This window comes from Oryx dammah, unplaced genomic scaffold (assembly GCF_014754425.2).
Source record: "Oryx dammah isolate SB20612 unplaced genomic scaffold, SCBI_Odam_1.1 HiC_scaffold_7, whole genome shotgun sequence".
NCBI classification, from domain to species: Eukaryota; Metazoa; Chordata; class Mammalia; order Artiodactyla; family Bovidae; genus Oryx; species Oryx dammah.
The window spans coordinates 18,457,441-18,472,252 of record NW_024070191.1 but is presented as its reverse complement, the minus strand read 5'-3'; the positions used below and the strand labels follow the sequence as shown (position 1 = coordinate 18,472,252).

General features: G+C 44.7%; 1 protein-coding gene across 5 annotated transcripts in view; it reads right to left on the bottom strand.

The window, feature by feature from the left end:
* MTUS1 (microtubule associated scaffold protein 1) overlaps positions 1–14,812 on the bottom strand; it is a 184,439-nt gene that overhangs the window by 20,245 nt on the left and 149,382 nt on the right. For 4 of the 5 annotated variants that reach the window (XM_040243143.1, XM_040243144.1, XM_040243145.1 and 1 more), the window contains one exon: positions 10,876–10,942. In XM_040243143.1, coding sequence (XP_040099077.1) covers positions 10,876–10,942 — 67 coding nt within the window. Of the gene's footprint in view, positions 1–10,875; positions 10,943–11,969; positions 12,185–14,812 lie in introns of those variants that run through there. The other variant, XM_040243147.1, reaches the window with a different exon arrangement.

The following is a 14,812-nucleotide window of genomic DNA, read 5'->3' as shown; positions in this document are numbered from 1 at the left end:
TCAATACAGACATGCTTGGTAGATATTCTGCATTGTTACAGGTGAAAGAACATAACCTTTCATTTACTGAGACAGCCAGCCAAGTCTAAGTTCAGGACAGACAGACATGGATAAAAAAAGAGCAAGCCACGTATGAGACAGAATCCACTCCATCTTCAACCAACTCAGTGGGATAAAGATTTCAGTTTTGGATCACTCATTATTAGAGAAATGCAAATCAAAACTACAATGAGGAATCACCTCCCATCTGTCAGAATGGCCACCATCAAACAAATCCACAAACAATCAATTCTGGAGAGGGTGTAGAGAAAAGGGAACCCTCGTGCACTGTTGGTAGGAATGAAAATTGATATAGCCATTATGGAAGACAGTATGGAGATTCCTTAAAAAACAAGGAATAAAACCACCATCTGATGCAACAATCCCATTACTGGGCATAAACCCTCAGGAAACCGAAATTGAAAAGACACATGCACCCCAATGTTCACTGCAGCACTATATACCTTAGCTAGGCCATGGAAGCGACCTAGATGTCTCCTGACAGATGACTGGATAAAGACGCTGTGGTACATATACACAGTGGAGTAAGACTCGGCCATAAAAAGGAATGAATCTGAGTCAACGCTAATGAGATAGATGAACCTAGAGCCTATTATACGGAGTGAAGTAAGTCAGAAAGAGAAAAACAAATATTGTATATTAATGCATATATACAGAATCTAGAAAGATGGTACTGATGAACCTCTTTGCAGGGCAGCAATGGAGACGCAGACATAGGGAACAGACTTATGGACACAGGGAAGTGGGTAGAAAGGAGAGGGTGGGACGAATGGAGAGTAGCAGGGAACTATACACTGAGATATGTAAAATAGAGAGCCAGTGGGACTTTGCAGTATGACCAGGGAACTCAAATTGGGGCCCTGTAACAAGCTAAAGGAGTGGGATGGGGTGGGAGGTGGGAGGGAGGCTCACGAGGGACGAGCCGTATGTATACTCATGGCTGATCCATATTGATGTACGGCAGAAACCAACACAATGGTAATTATCCTTCAATTAAATAAATTATCCTTCAATTAAATAAATTTTAAAAAAGGAATTCTGTTTTGGAATACAGTTGGTTTTCACTATATATGTTAATAGATTTTTCATTAAAGCCCACTTCAAAAATTACTTCTGGAATTCTGCAACTCTAAAGTGACTTAAAGTGGAAAAGACTCTTGAGATTCCCTTGGACTGCAAGGAGATCCGAGATCAGTCCTGGGTTTTCACTGGAAGGACTGATGCTGAAGCTGAAACTCCAATACTGATGCAAAGAGCTGACTCATTTGAAAAGACCCTGATGCTGGCAAAGATTGAAGGCGGGAGGAGAAGGGGATGACAGAGGATGAGATAGCTGGATGGCATCACTGACTCAATGGACATGAGTGTGAGCAAGCTCCGTGAGTTGGTGATGGACAGGGAGGCATGGCGTGCTGCAGTCCATGGGGTCACAAAGAGTCGGACACAACTGAGTGACTGAACTGAACTGTACACAAAACTAGTGAAAGAATTAACACATTCCATAAAGGTGTGAGGGATACTCAAGTTCACAGACACAGTCAAGCGTTGATTAGACAATGTGTACAGTGCTTTAGGCAGAGCCAAGTCACTTTTCCCTAGTATATAACAAGATTTTTTCATCTAATAATACTTCTTGAACTCTTGACTTCAATAAAAAGATTCCAAAAGCAATTATCAATGCAAACTGGTGGTTTATAGCCAATGATTTCCCAATCTTTCAAATATTTGGTTGCAATATTTTTTGCAAAATATATTTCAAATATTTTTTGTGATCAACAGGTGTTTGGTGGTCTAATCCTCCTGGGTTTTATCCAGGGGCTTTGCTTTTTATACTGACCTTAAGAAAGTTACATAACTGTTAAACCTCAATTTCTTCTTTCTCCCTTTTTTTCTTTCTATAAAATGCAAACCAGTAGATTTAGAGATGAACACTGACGTTAGGAAAGAGCAGGCACTCAATAAATGCTGTTGCCAAACCTATCATTTTTTACACACAGAAGGCAAAGTCAACTAGTCTTTTATGCCATTGTTATGAGAACCCAGGAAACTCTGGTGGATTAAGGGTTAAAATCTCATTTGTATCATCACATAAAATCAATCAGGACAAGATGTGAGTTAGCTATTATTTCTGATGGCTAAAGAATAATTGTGAAATACAAACTAACCTTTATTAATTTAGATTAAAAATGTGATTCCATTCATTAAGGTTAATAAAACAATAGGAACCGCAGAGGATCATAATTATGGCTCCCCATTACACCAACACGACCCTGGAAAGAATCAGAATGACACATTTATTCCCTAGCTCAGAGGCCAAATGTTTGCTGTGGATTATGCAGACCATTAAATTGAACTGTAATTTATTTCAAGGGCTGACATTTTCAAAATGACCTGATTAACTGGGATTGTCAGGCATAATGTAAAATGTTTCCAAGAGAATTACAGCTTATCTTACATTATTACTTATTTTTAACAGTTTATAGGAAGATCTCTGTATACAGAAACCATTAAGTATTAGCATATTATAGGGATAAAACCCATTTTCCTTAGCTCCCATCCTCAGCAATGAAGTCATTCATTCATTCTCTGAGTCAATGTACTAAACATCAGAAGTACTAAGTGCCAGGCACAAGGTACTAGCTGGTAGAGCTACACAGATGAAGGATGTACTGGCCTTGCCCTTGAGGTGCTCACAGCTCCAGACTATGTGGTCTATAAATAAATACTTTTAAGAGGTACCTTGAAGAGTATAGTCAGTCAGTCAGTTCAGTTGCTCAGTTGTGTCCAACTCTTTGCGACCCATGCAACTGTAGCACGCCAGGCCTCCCTGTCCATCACCAACTCCCAGAGTTCACTCAAATTCATGTCCATCAAGTCGGTGATGCCATCCAACCATCTCATCCTCTGTTGTCTCCTTCTCCTCCTGCCTTCAATCTTTCTCAGCATCAAGGTCTTTTCAATTGAGTCAGCTCTTCACATCAGGTGGCCAAAGTATTGGAGTTTCAGCTTCAACATCAGTCCTTCCAATGAATACCCAGGACTGATCTCCTTTAGGATGGACTGGTTGGATCTCCTTGCAGTCCAAGGGACTCTCAAGAGTTTTTTCCAATACCACAGTTCAAAAGCATCAATTTTAGGTGCTCAGTTTTCTTCATAGTCCAACTCTCACGTCCATACATAACTACTGAGAAAACCATAGCCTTGACTAGACATTACTAGTTATTACTTTGTTGACAAAGTAATGTCTCTGCTTTTTAATATGTTGTCTAGGTTGGTCATAACTTTTCTTCCACAGAGTAAGCGTCTTTTAATTTCATGACTGCAGTCACCATCTGCAGTGATTTTGGAGCCCCCCAAAATAAAGTCTGACACTGTTTCCACTGTTTCTCCATCTATTTGCCATGAAGTGATGGGACCAGATGCCATGATCTTTGTTTTGTGAATGTTGAGTTTTAAGCCAACTTTTTCATTCTCCTCTTTCACTTACACTAAGAGGTTCTTTAGTTCCTCTTCACTTTCTGCCATAAGGGTAGTGTCATATGCATATCTGAGGTTATTGATATTTCTTCTGGCAATCTTGATTCCAGCTTGTGCTTCTTCCAGCCCAGTGTTTCTCATGATGTACTCTGCATAGAAATTAAATAAGCACAGTGACAATATACAGCCTTGACATACTCCTTTTTCCATTTGGAACCTATTTGTTCCATGTCCAGTTCTAACTGTTGCTTTCTGACCGGCATACAGGTTTTTCAAGAGGCAGGTCAGGTGGTCTGGTATTCCCATCTTTTGAAGAATTTTCCAATTTGTTGTGATCCACACAGTCAAAGGCTTTGGCATAGTCAATGAAGCAGAAATAGATGTTTTTCTGCAACTCTCTTGCGTTTTCAATGATCCAGCAATGTTGGCAATTTGATCTCTGGTTCCTCTGCCTTTTCTAAAACCAGCTTGAACATCTGGAAGTTCACGGTTCACATATTGTTGAAGTCTGGCTTGGAGAATTTTGAGCATTACTTTGCTAGTGTGTGAGATGAGTGCAATTGTGTGGTAGTTTGAGCATTCTCTGGCTTTGCCTCTCTTTGGGATTGGAATGAAAACTGACCTTTTCCAGTCCTGTGGCCAGTGATGACTTTTCCAAATTTGCTGGCATATTGAGTGCAACACTCGCAGAATCATCTTTCATGATTTGAAATAGCTCAGCTGGAATTCCATCACCTCCACCTCCTTCTCTACCATCTGAGCCACAGGAAGCCCAGGAATAATGAAGTGGATAACCTATCCCTTCTCTAGCGGATCTTCCCAACCCAGGAATTGAACCGGGGTTTCCTGTGCTGTGGCCGAGAGGAGATACCCCATGACCAAGGTCAGGAGTGGCGGCTGCACTTCGCTGGACCAGCCATATGGAGATACCCTATGTCCAAGGTCAGAAAAATCCCAGTAGGATGGTAGGCACTGGAGTGGCTGTGAGGAGATACCCCACGTCCAAGGACAAAGGAGAAGCCCCAGCAAGATGGTAGGAGGAGTGAATTTGCATTTAGAATCAAACTCCATTCCTGCCAGAGATGCTCAGAGGGCTCAAACAAACCTTGCGCACACCAGGACCCAGGGAGCCCACAGAGAATGAGACAGAAGTGTGTTTGGTCTCCTGTGGAGGTCCGGGTCGGCAGTGGTCTGCCGCAGGGACAGAGGCTCTGGGTGTGGGTGTGGCATAAGTCCTCTTGGAGGAGGTCGCCATTAACCTCAGGTGATAGAGCTGCCAGAACTTACATAGGACTGGGAAATAGACTCTTGGAGGGCTCAACAGAAACTTGTGCACCAGGGCCCAGGAGAAAGGAACAGTGACCCGACAGGAGACTTGCTTATGGGTGTCTAGGAGTCTCCAGTGAAGGCATGGGTTGGCAGTGGCCTACTGCAGGGTTGGAGGCACGGACTGTAGCAGTACATACGTGGGATCTTTTGAGGGAGGTCACCATTATCTACATTACCTCCACCATAGTTCGGCTCCAGGTAAATAGTAGGGAAAGCTGACCATCGAAGAATTGATGCTTTTGAACTGTGGTGCTGGAGAAGACTCTTGAGAGTCCCTTGGACTGCAAGGAGATCCAACCAGTCCGTTCTGAAGGAGATCAGCCCCGGGATTTTTTTGGAAGGAATGATGCTAAAGCTGAAGCTCCAGTACTTTGGCCACCTCATGTGAAGAGTTGACTCATTGGAAAAGACTCTGATGCTGGGAGGGGTTGGGGGCAGGAGAAGGGGACGACCCAGGATGAGATGGCTGGATGGCATCACTGACTCGATGGACATGAGTCTGAGTGAATTCCAGGAGTTGGTGATGGACAGGGAGGGTCGCAAAGAGTCTGATATGACTGAGCGACTGAACTGAACTGAACTGAACTGAAATAGTAGGGAGGAACACAGCTCCACCTATCAACAGAAAATTGGATTAAAGATCACCCATCAGAACAAGACTCAGTATTGCCCTCAGTCTCTCCCATCAGGAAGCTTCCAAAGCCTCTTATCCTTCTCCATCAGAGGGCAGACAGACTGAAAGCCACCATCACAGAAAACTAACCAGTCTGACCACATGGACCACAGCCTTGTCTAATTCTGTGAAACTATGAGCCATGCCGTGTAGGGCCACCCAAGAAGGACGGGTCATGGTGGAGAGTTCTGACAAAACGTGGTCCACTGGAGAAGGGAATGGCAAACCACTTCAGTTTTTCTGCCTTGAGAACCCCATGAACAGTAAGAAGAGTATAGTAGGAGATGCAATTCACATGTTTGAAAGATTTGGGTGAAACACAATTGAAGACAAAATATTTCAGCTGGGACTTTAAAAATAAGTAACGAGGAGGAGGAGTCTGGGGACAAAAAAATAGAGAGATAGTGGGAAGACAGAGGAGAGTCTTTCAGAGAGGATGATGTGTGCCCAAGAAGCAAAAGGGCTTCCCAGGTGGTGCTTGTGGTAAAGAACCTGCCTGCCAAGGCCGGAGATGTGAAGAGACTGGCGTTCAATCCCTGGGTCAGGAAGAACCCTTTGAGAAAGGCAAGACAACCCACTCCGGTATTCTTGCCTGGAGAATCCCTTATACAGAGGAGCCTGGTGGGCTACAGTCCATAGGGTCGCAGAGTCAGACATGACTGAAATGACTTGGCATGCACGCAAAAAAGCACAAAAGAGGTGTGAATGAGCTTGTGGCTGGGACCCAGGGAGAGAAAAGGAGGTGTTCAGAGGGGAACGAGGGTCAGACACCATGAAGCTGCACCAGAAACGTACGGCCACATCACACATGTTGGCTTTAGTATGTTTGGACTTCATCCCCAAACCCAAATGGGAGACTACTTATGTTTGCAAAAAGGGTCTGCTAGATGACACACAAGACTTATTACAAGTCTAGTCCTGGTAGCATCTGGAGAAGAGAGAAGCAGGCCTGGAGGCAAGGTGATCTGCTGGGTGACCACTGGGATACTCTGCAGGTGAGAAATTATGGGGCTTAAATCAGGACGGTCAGGAACGGCCAGTCTGAACAACATTTAGAACACAGATGGGTATCGTGTGGAGGATGGAGGAAGAGGATCATGACCTTAGTTGGTAGCTTGGGTGGTAAGTGAATAACAATTCATTGAAGAAGGTGATGAACAGACTGAGGTTTGAACAAGGAGACACTTCAGAGTATTCACAAAGCGAGGGGCTGGGAGTCAGGAAGTCTGATTACACCAGACTGACTTTTCTAGAGGCAGCTCTTCACTGGGAAAAATGTTATCTGCAGCTTGGGAAGGAGAAGACTAGAAAAATAAATCCGAGTCATCACCCTACAGGTTGTAGCTGAAACCATGGGAATGGACAGGAAAACAGCTGACCATAACAGCCTTACAATGACATTATTTAAGTGGTGAATGAAATTAGGCTCTGTGCACTTAGAAGATCTATTGTCATTAAACATGAGTATATGAAGACCAGGAGGCAAAATGGCAAACTGTATCCCAAGCACTTGTAATGTATTGGGAAGGGACCCATCACATCTCGTTTTTCCATTTGAAACTCAAGAGAAAAAAATAGCCTGACCTAAGGGATTTCTAATAATATTTAGCTGAATTATTACTCTTTTCTGCAGTATGGGCTTCCCAGGTGGCTGAGTGGGTAAAGAATCTGCCTGCAAAGCAGGAGATGCAGGATTGATCCCTGGAGGAGGGCATGGAAACTCACTCCAGTATTCTTGCCTGGAGAATCCCCATGGACAGAGGAGCCTGCCAGGCTGCAGTCCATAGGGTTATATAGGTTAGTCTGCAGTATAGTCTCTGCCCTCATAAAACAGCAAATCGGTTACTACAGAGCCGTCAGCTGTACTATTTATTGGGTTGGCCAAGAAGTTCATTCAGATTTTTCCATAACACTTGGTGGTAGTGATTCTGCAACAAGTCACCTCATGCAGTCCTCATGGCCACCATTAAAAAGGCAGACAAGGTTACTGCCATTTTAAAGAGAAAGAAATCAGGACAGAGGACATGGGCTATGTCTCCCCTACCCGAGGTCATCCAGCTACCAAAGATCTGAACGTGGTGAGTATGCCCACACAGTCTAGCCACTTTATACCACTGACATGTTAATGCTCAAAATTCTGCAAGCCAGGCTTCAGCAGTACATGAACCGTGAACTTCCAGATGTTCAAGCTGGTTTTAGAAAAGGCAGAGGAACCAGAGATCAAATTGCCAACATCTGCTGGATCATCGAAAAAGCAAGAGAGTTCCAGAAAAACATCTATTTCTGCTTTATTGACTATGGCAAAGCCTTTGATTGTGTGGATCACAATTAACTGTGGAAAGTTCTGAAGGAGATGGGAATACCAGACCACCTGACCTGCCTCTTGAGAAATCGGTATGCAGGTCAGGAAGCAACAGTTAGAACTGGACATGGAACAACAGACTGGTTCCAAATAGGAAAAGGAGTACATCAGGGCTGTATATTGTCACCCTGCTTATTTAACTTCTATGCAGAGTACATCATGAGAAATGCTGGGCTGGAAGAAGCACAAGCTGGAATCAAGATTGCCGGGAGAAATATCAGTAACCTCAGATATGCAGATGACACCACCCTTATGGCAGAAAGTGAAGAGGAACTAAAAAGCCTCTTGATGAAAGTGAAAGAGGAGAGTGATAAAGTTGGCTTAAAGCTCAACATTCAGAAAACAAAGATCATGGCATTTGGTCCCATCACTTCATGTCAAACAGATCAGGAAACAGTGGAAACAGTGTCAGACTTTATTTTTTGGGGCTCCAAAATCACTGCAGATGGGGACTGCAGCCATGAAATTAAAAGACACTTACTCTGTGGAAGGAGAGTTATGACCAACCTAGACAGCATATTAAAAAGCAGAGACATTACTTTGTCAACAAAGGTCTGTCTAGTCAAGGCTATGGTTTTTCCAGTAGTTATGTATGGATGTGAGAGTTGGACTGTAAAGAAAGCTGAACACTGAAGAATTGATGCTTTTGAACTGTGGTGTTGGAGAAGACTCTTGAGAGTCCCTTGGACTGCAAGGAGATCCAACCAGGAGATCAGTCCTGGGTGTTCATTGGAAGGACTGATGTTGAAGCTGAAACTCCAGTACTCTGGTCACCTGATGCGAAGAGTTGACTCATTGGAAAAGACCCTGATGTTGGGAAAGATTGAGGGCAGGAGGAGAAGGGGATGACAGAGGATGAGATGGATGGCATCACCGACTCAATGGACATGGGTTTGGGTAGACTCCAGCAGTTGGTGATGGACAGGGAGGCCTGATGTGCTGCAGTTCATGGGGTCGCAAAGAGTCGGACACGACTGAGCGACTGAACTGAACTGAACTGACATGTTAAAACTGAGCGGTAAACTTTGCTATGTTAACTTCTTTCTCTTGCAGCTCATGCTGCCATCAGTTAAACTGGCAGCCTCAAGAGCAGTCTTCCTGAACTGTTTCATCAGAAGGAAGATTACAGGCTTCTCTCTCCTCCTCTCATGGAACCAAAACCCTCCCCCAGATGCTCCGCACTGGTACTTGAGCCGTTCGATCTGATTCACCAGCAGTATTGCCACACTTCCTGAAAGGCCAGCCTTGGGTGACTGGATGATACCGACTGGCCAACCATGCCTCCCAACCCTCCAAGAGCAGCAGGAAAGCCACACGCGGCCACGGTGTCCTTATCACAGATGGAGAGTGGGTGCCAACGGCCACAGCTACTTCCTGTCAGGCTAAGACTAACTGGAGGTGCTGAGTACCTGGGTCCACTGGGGTCACGGAATCATGCCATCCACTGAAAGGTGAAAAGAGGATTCCCCCATTCAAACTGACTGAATGAGAACAGTGTTCCCTCGGCATGTCTGCCTCATCTTGCAGGAGGAGGCTGAAACGTGAACCCCCAGGGAGGCTCCTCTCCACCTCTACCAGGTTAGAGCGAACCCTGAAATGCACACAAAAGGCCTCTTTCCTGATCTGCTGACCCTATATCCATTACATGATTTAAGGCCCAGACAAAAGCAAGTTAAGTTGGTCGTCTGGATAATCAAAAGGGCAGCAGTCACATTCAGTGACCTGGCAGAGAGCCTCAAGCGTCTCTGGGAGCTGGCTTGTTTCTTATCTGTGGTTTCCTTGAACTGTTTTCCTAGAACTCTCAAGTCTTTGGGGTCCCGAAGTCCCATCTGTCTTACAATTACTCTTCCATAAACAGTCCTCCTTCCTAACGTCAGGAGAAAATGATGCCCCGGGCTAGGCATCAGGGTGAGCCAGGGGTCCAGCGCTGCTCGGCATAAGGAGGTGAAAAAAGAAGAGGAATACAGAGGCAAGGCTTCACCCCAAGTTCACAGCTCCTTGCTCTTTGACCGGGTGTGGTGGGAAGGCGGGGTGGGGGCGAACTTAAGTGTGTTCAAGTGCCAGCAAATTATATTGACACTGTTTAAACTCTGATGCTGTCCACAGAAAAAGGAGCCATCTCTCCCGGAACTAGACTGAATGCCGTTTTCATTGCTGGCCATTGCCTTTGCATTATTTATACACATACCTACACACACACACACACACGGAAAACCGCAAAGGGCCAGGAATACAGTCTTTCAGTGAAAGATTCCAGCAAAGTCTGAAGTGACTGCCGCCAGCAGACTGTCTAGAGCTACAGAGGACAGGGTTCGCGTGGCAGCCAGCCCACTCCAGCCCGTGGGCTCAGGAAGGAAGGGCAGTACTGCCTCTGTCTCGCGAACCAAGGACTCTTCCAGAAAAGAACTAGAAGACAGTTCAGCCTGGGCACGGGGGCACCCAGGGCGACGGCGAGTGCCGTAGACCTGAGAGGCATCTGGCACCTGGTGGAACTGGGTCCGATGGGAAGATGAGCCCAGGATGTACCTTCTAACAACATCACGCTCTCTCCTCATAGACCACCCCCAAGGAAGTGTGATACGATTACTGCTATGGCAGAGGGAACTGTCTCACCAATCTTTATCATGAAAAACGGTTCAGGAAAAAAGATAAAATAAACAAAACCTGATGGAATTATTTAACAGGAATTCACACAATTACAAAACCCAGTCTGCCCCTCTTTTCAGGAAGAGAAATGGTTTGGTCATCAGAAACTCTGCTCGGCTTAGTCAGATCAGTGCCCGGAATTCTGTGAACTTGAGGTCGAGCTGCCAAGATTCAACAGAAACATCGATAGGAGGAAGTGTTTGCACAGACACCAGAGTGAGGGGCTAACACAGCCAGGGTGCGACTCAGGCACCACGCAAAGAAGAAAACCAACTTGGCTGATTTCCCCTCAACCCTGGAACTTTAAAGAAAAAACAAAATCTCTTACCTAGCTCTCCCCGGAGGTTGACAAGTTCTTGAGATAGGGTTTTGTTTTGTTTCAGTGCTTCCTCTCGCTGTGGAAAACACACATCAAGTTACTAATGTTTTCAAGAGGGTCCCGTTTCAGTAAAGCACACACACTCGTTATCACCAGGAAAACGAGACTCAGAATTGAGAAGCCAAGATATGAATCATTTAGGCTAAACAGTTTGTGTTGTTAAAAAACACAGATGTCCCTTAGTTGTTAAGGAAATTCACATCGCAAAAATGTCTGTATTTTCTCAGGTTCCACACTGAATGGCCCGTTTTAAAAATATTGACTTTGAGCCACGCTTCATTGCCAATCCCAGAACCTTTCTGCTGATGCATACTGTACTTCAGACGTAATGCACTCTCCTCCTCCAAGGGCAATGAAGGCCTCATCAGTGAAAGATAAATATTTAATGTTCTAAACATATGTACTTCATGCACTTTGTCCTATATTTGTAAATACAAAACTTTCCTTAGGAGGAGGACAGTACTTTACTTCTAAAAGGAAGACACACAAGTCTGTTATAAACCTCTGGTCAAAATAATAACAATAACCTTTTAAAGACACAATGAAATTAATTTTACTCTGCTCAACATTATTTTCTAAGGATGATGCTATGTCCAATCGGCTAAGATGTTGGAGAAATATGTCAAAGAAAACCAGGTTGCTCTTTCAGAATCCAAAAAAAAAAAAAAAGCAATGATCAGTCTTGCAAAAGAGAACAATTTTCAAGTTATCAGCAACTCATAGCAAGCACACAGACACACATCCTTGTACGAATACGGCAATGAGATACAGTTTCTTAACAGGCAGACTCCCTCCCACCGGCGCGTTAAGAAGAAGGCAAAATTCACAGCTCTCTGGAAATGCCCCCGCTGGGACCGCCCAGGACCCAGCTCCGCCGCCTTGCCGAGGCTAGATGTCCGCGCTGCGGACCGAGATCACGGGACCGGCCTTTGCAGGGGAAGAGGTGCTTGTCATTCAGAGCATTTCCCCCTGCTAAGATCAGACAACCTCTGCCTGCCTCCCTGCATTCTTCCAGAAAACCGCTAGAAACAAATCCGAATTACCCTTGTTGCCGCACATGGAGGATACAGGCACATTTTGCTGCCGGAGCAGCCCATTTTCCAGCTTCTGTCTCCAACTCCCCCCACCCCCCAGCGCCGGCCGAGGAGCGCACAGGTGGCCACGCCACCCACCGGGCCGGTCCGTCTACATTCAAAGCTCCGCCAGGAGGAGTGCCATTGGTCCTTGCCCGGCCTTACTCACGTCCTGCAGGTTGGCGTGTGTGCTTCGGACGCCTCTCCTCCCAGGAGCTGATGCTGCAGCTTCTGCCTTTGGCACCGGCAGCCCGCGATTACTTAAAGCCACAGCCCTTCATTTATGAGAAACCAGAGCCAGACCTTAGGCTGATCGATTGCCACTTATTTAAATATCAGCTGGTCCAGTGGAAAGAAAAACCAAGCTCCTCTGCAGTGGATAATGGAGTTATTTTTAGATGTGTGCACCTTTTTTATTCCCCTCTCTAATTGAGGTCATTAGATGGTTATTCTTGCTAATAGAAAAAGGAAATTTGTTCTTCAAAACCTTTGTGCTAAGTGAGTTATGAAAGAGGAGAGGAATGGCGTGTGTTGTGACTTAGAATTTAATGTGACATTGTAAAATGAATGCTTTTTCCCAGAAAAATTAGCTTGAATGCTTACAACATGGTCCACTGGCATTTTAAGAAGTGTGACCTGCTGATTTGAGAGTTGGCAATCAGATCTATTTTATGATTTTTGTTTTGTTTTGTTTTGTTTTTTACTGTGTAGTCGTTTCTCACTAAAAAGGTAGGGAAGTTAACCACACACTAGCACTGTTGTGGACATTTAACGGTGACTGGAATTTAAGTACATTTTGGCCTTAATGGTATTCTAAGTGCTTGATTTTTAAAATGCAGTATTAGGTTGTTCTGAAAACACAATTCAATGAATCCAAGGTTTTTTAGTGAACAACAAAGGTCCGTCTAGTCAAGGCTATGGTTTTTCCAATGGTCATGTATGGATGTGAGAGTTGGACTGTGAAGAAAGCTGAGCACCGAAGAATTGATGCTTTTGAACTGTGGTGTTGGAGAAGACTCTTGAGAGTCCCTGGGACTGCAAGGAGATCCAACCAGTCCATCCTGAAGGAGATCAGCCCTGGGTGTTCTTTGGAAGGAATGATGCTAAAGCTGAAACTCTAGTACTTTGGCCACCTCATGTAAAGAGTTGACTCCTTGGAAAAGACCCTGATGCTGGGAGGGACTGGGGGCAGGAGGAGAAGGGGACGACAGAGGATGAGATGGCTGGATGGCATCACCAACTCGATGGACATGAGTTTGAGTGAACTCCGGGAGTTGGTGATAGACATGGAGGCCTGGCGTGCTGCGATTCATGGGGTCGCAAGGAGTCGGACACAACTGAGCGACTGAACTGAACTGAACTGAATGAGTTTCATGATGTAGAAATCATAGTTTGAGGGAAATCAAGATGGATGAAATGGGGAGATGAATAAAAATATCTATACTACAAAATTAAGTTGGTATAAAATTTCAAGGATAATTTTGTGAAAATTTTCACATCCTATCACAAGTATCTACCAGGCAATCTTTTTGCTTATTAAAGGGGCCTTGGGGGCAAGTAGTTTCAGTACAGTTGAAATCTGAGGTTGGTTGGATCCCTGATGTGGAACCTGTGAGTACCGAGGACCAGCTGTACTACATCATTTTATATGAGGGACCTGGGTGTCCATAGATTCTGGCATCTGTTGTTGGGGGGTGCACAGGGGGAGGACTGTCCAGGAACCAACCTCGCAGATACCAAGGGTTGACTGTACCCATATGGACATTCCCCCAACTCTACTGCACTCAACCTGCCTCAATGCCCAGAAGCTGGGATCTCCCTGGTGGTCCAGTGGTTTAAGACTTTGCCTTCCAGCGTAGGGGGTACATGTTCAATCCCTGTTGGAAAGCTAAGATCCCACATGCTTCTCAGCCAAAACACCAAAACATAAAACAGAAACAATATTGTAATACATTCAATAAAAACTTTAAAAATGGTCCACATTAAGAAAACAATGCCCAGAAGTCATCGGTATCTTCCGACCTCTGGCAATCCCAGTGATAATAACAGGACAATTTGTGAAGTCATTTTGGACTCTTCTTTAATGGGCTGCACCAAAGTCAGTCTGTTCTTTCTTCCAAATGTGTCTTGGATCCCTTGCACTTTTTCTATTATTACTGCCTCCATTCTAATCCTGATCCTTGCCAATCCCATCATGAACTATGGAAAGCCTTCCTCCACACTGTTTTGCAGAGGATTAGTAGATTTTCATCCCATATTCTTGGTGCATATAAGTGTCCTTGCTCAATGAGAGCCCTCCATTGAGTGCATAAAGAATAAACTTTCAGAGGCAGCTCACTCTCTGAGCCCGCCCATGTGTCTATCCAAATGTACTCTTTTCCTAGTAAACACTTGAGTCGTTTCACTAAAAAAAAAAAAGTCCATGAACCTCAAATCACCCAGCTCCTGTTTAGACGACCCACTCTGCTTCTAAGTTGGCTTGCCATGCATGTCCCACCTCCAGAAGCTGGAATGCCTGGTCTTCTGTAATTGACCCATTTTATAAGCCTTCAGGGAATACTAACAGTCAATCATAGATACCACTGCCTTCGCCCACATGCCTAGACAGGACATTCATCCTTCTGAATTGGTTGGCAAGTTATTACTCAATACCAATTAACGAAGTACCATTCCAGATGCTGGGGAAAATAAGGAAAAAAATTTAAGACATGGGAACAATGTCTGCAAGAAGCTTGGGGGCTATGTAGAGTTAAAACATCCAGGCCCCATAATTCAAGGCAGATGACTTCATACGAGGGACCACGGTCCTGGAT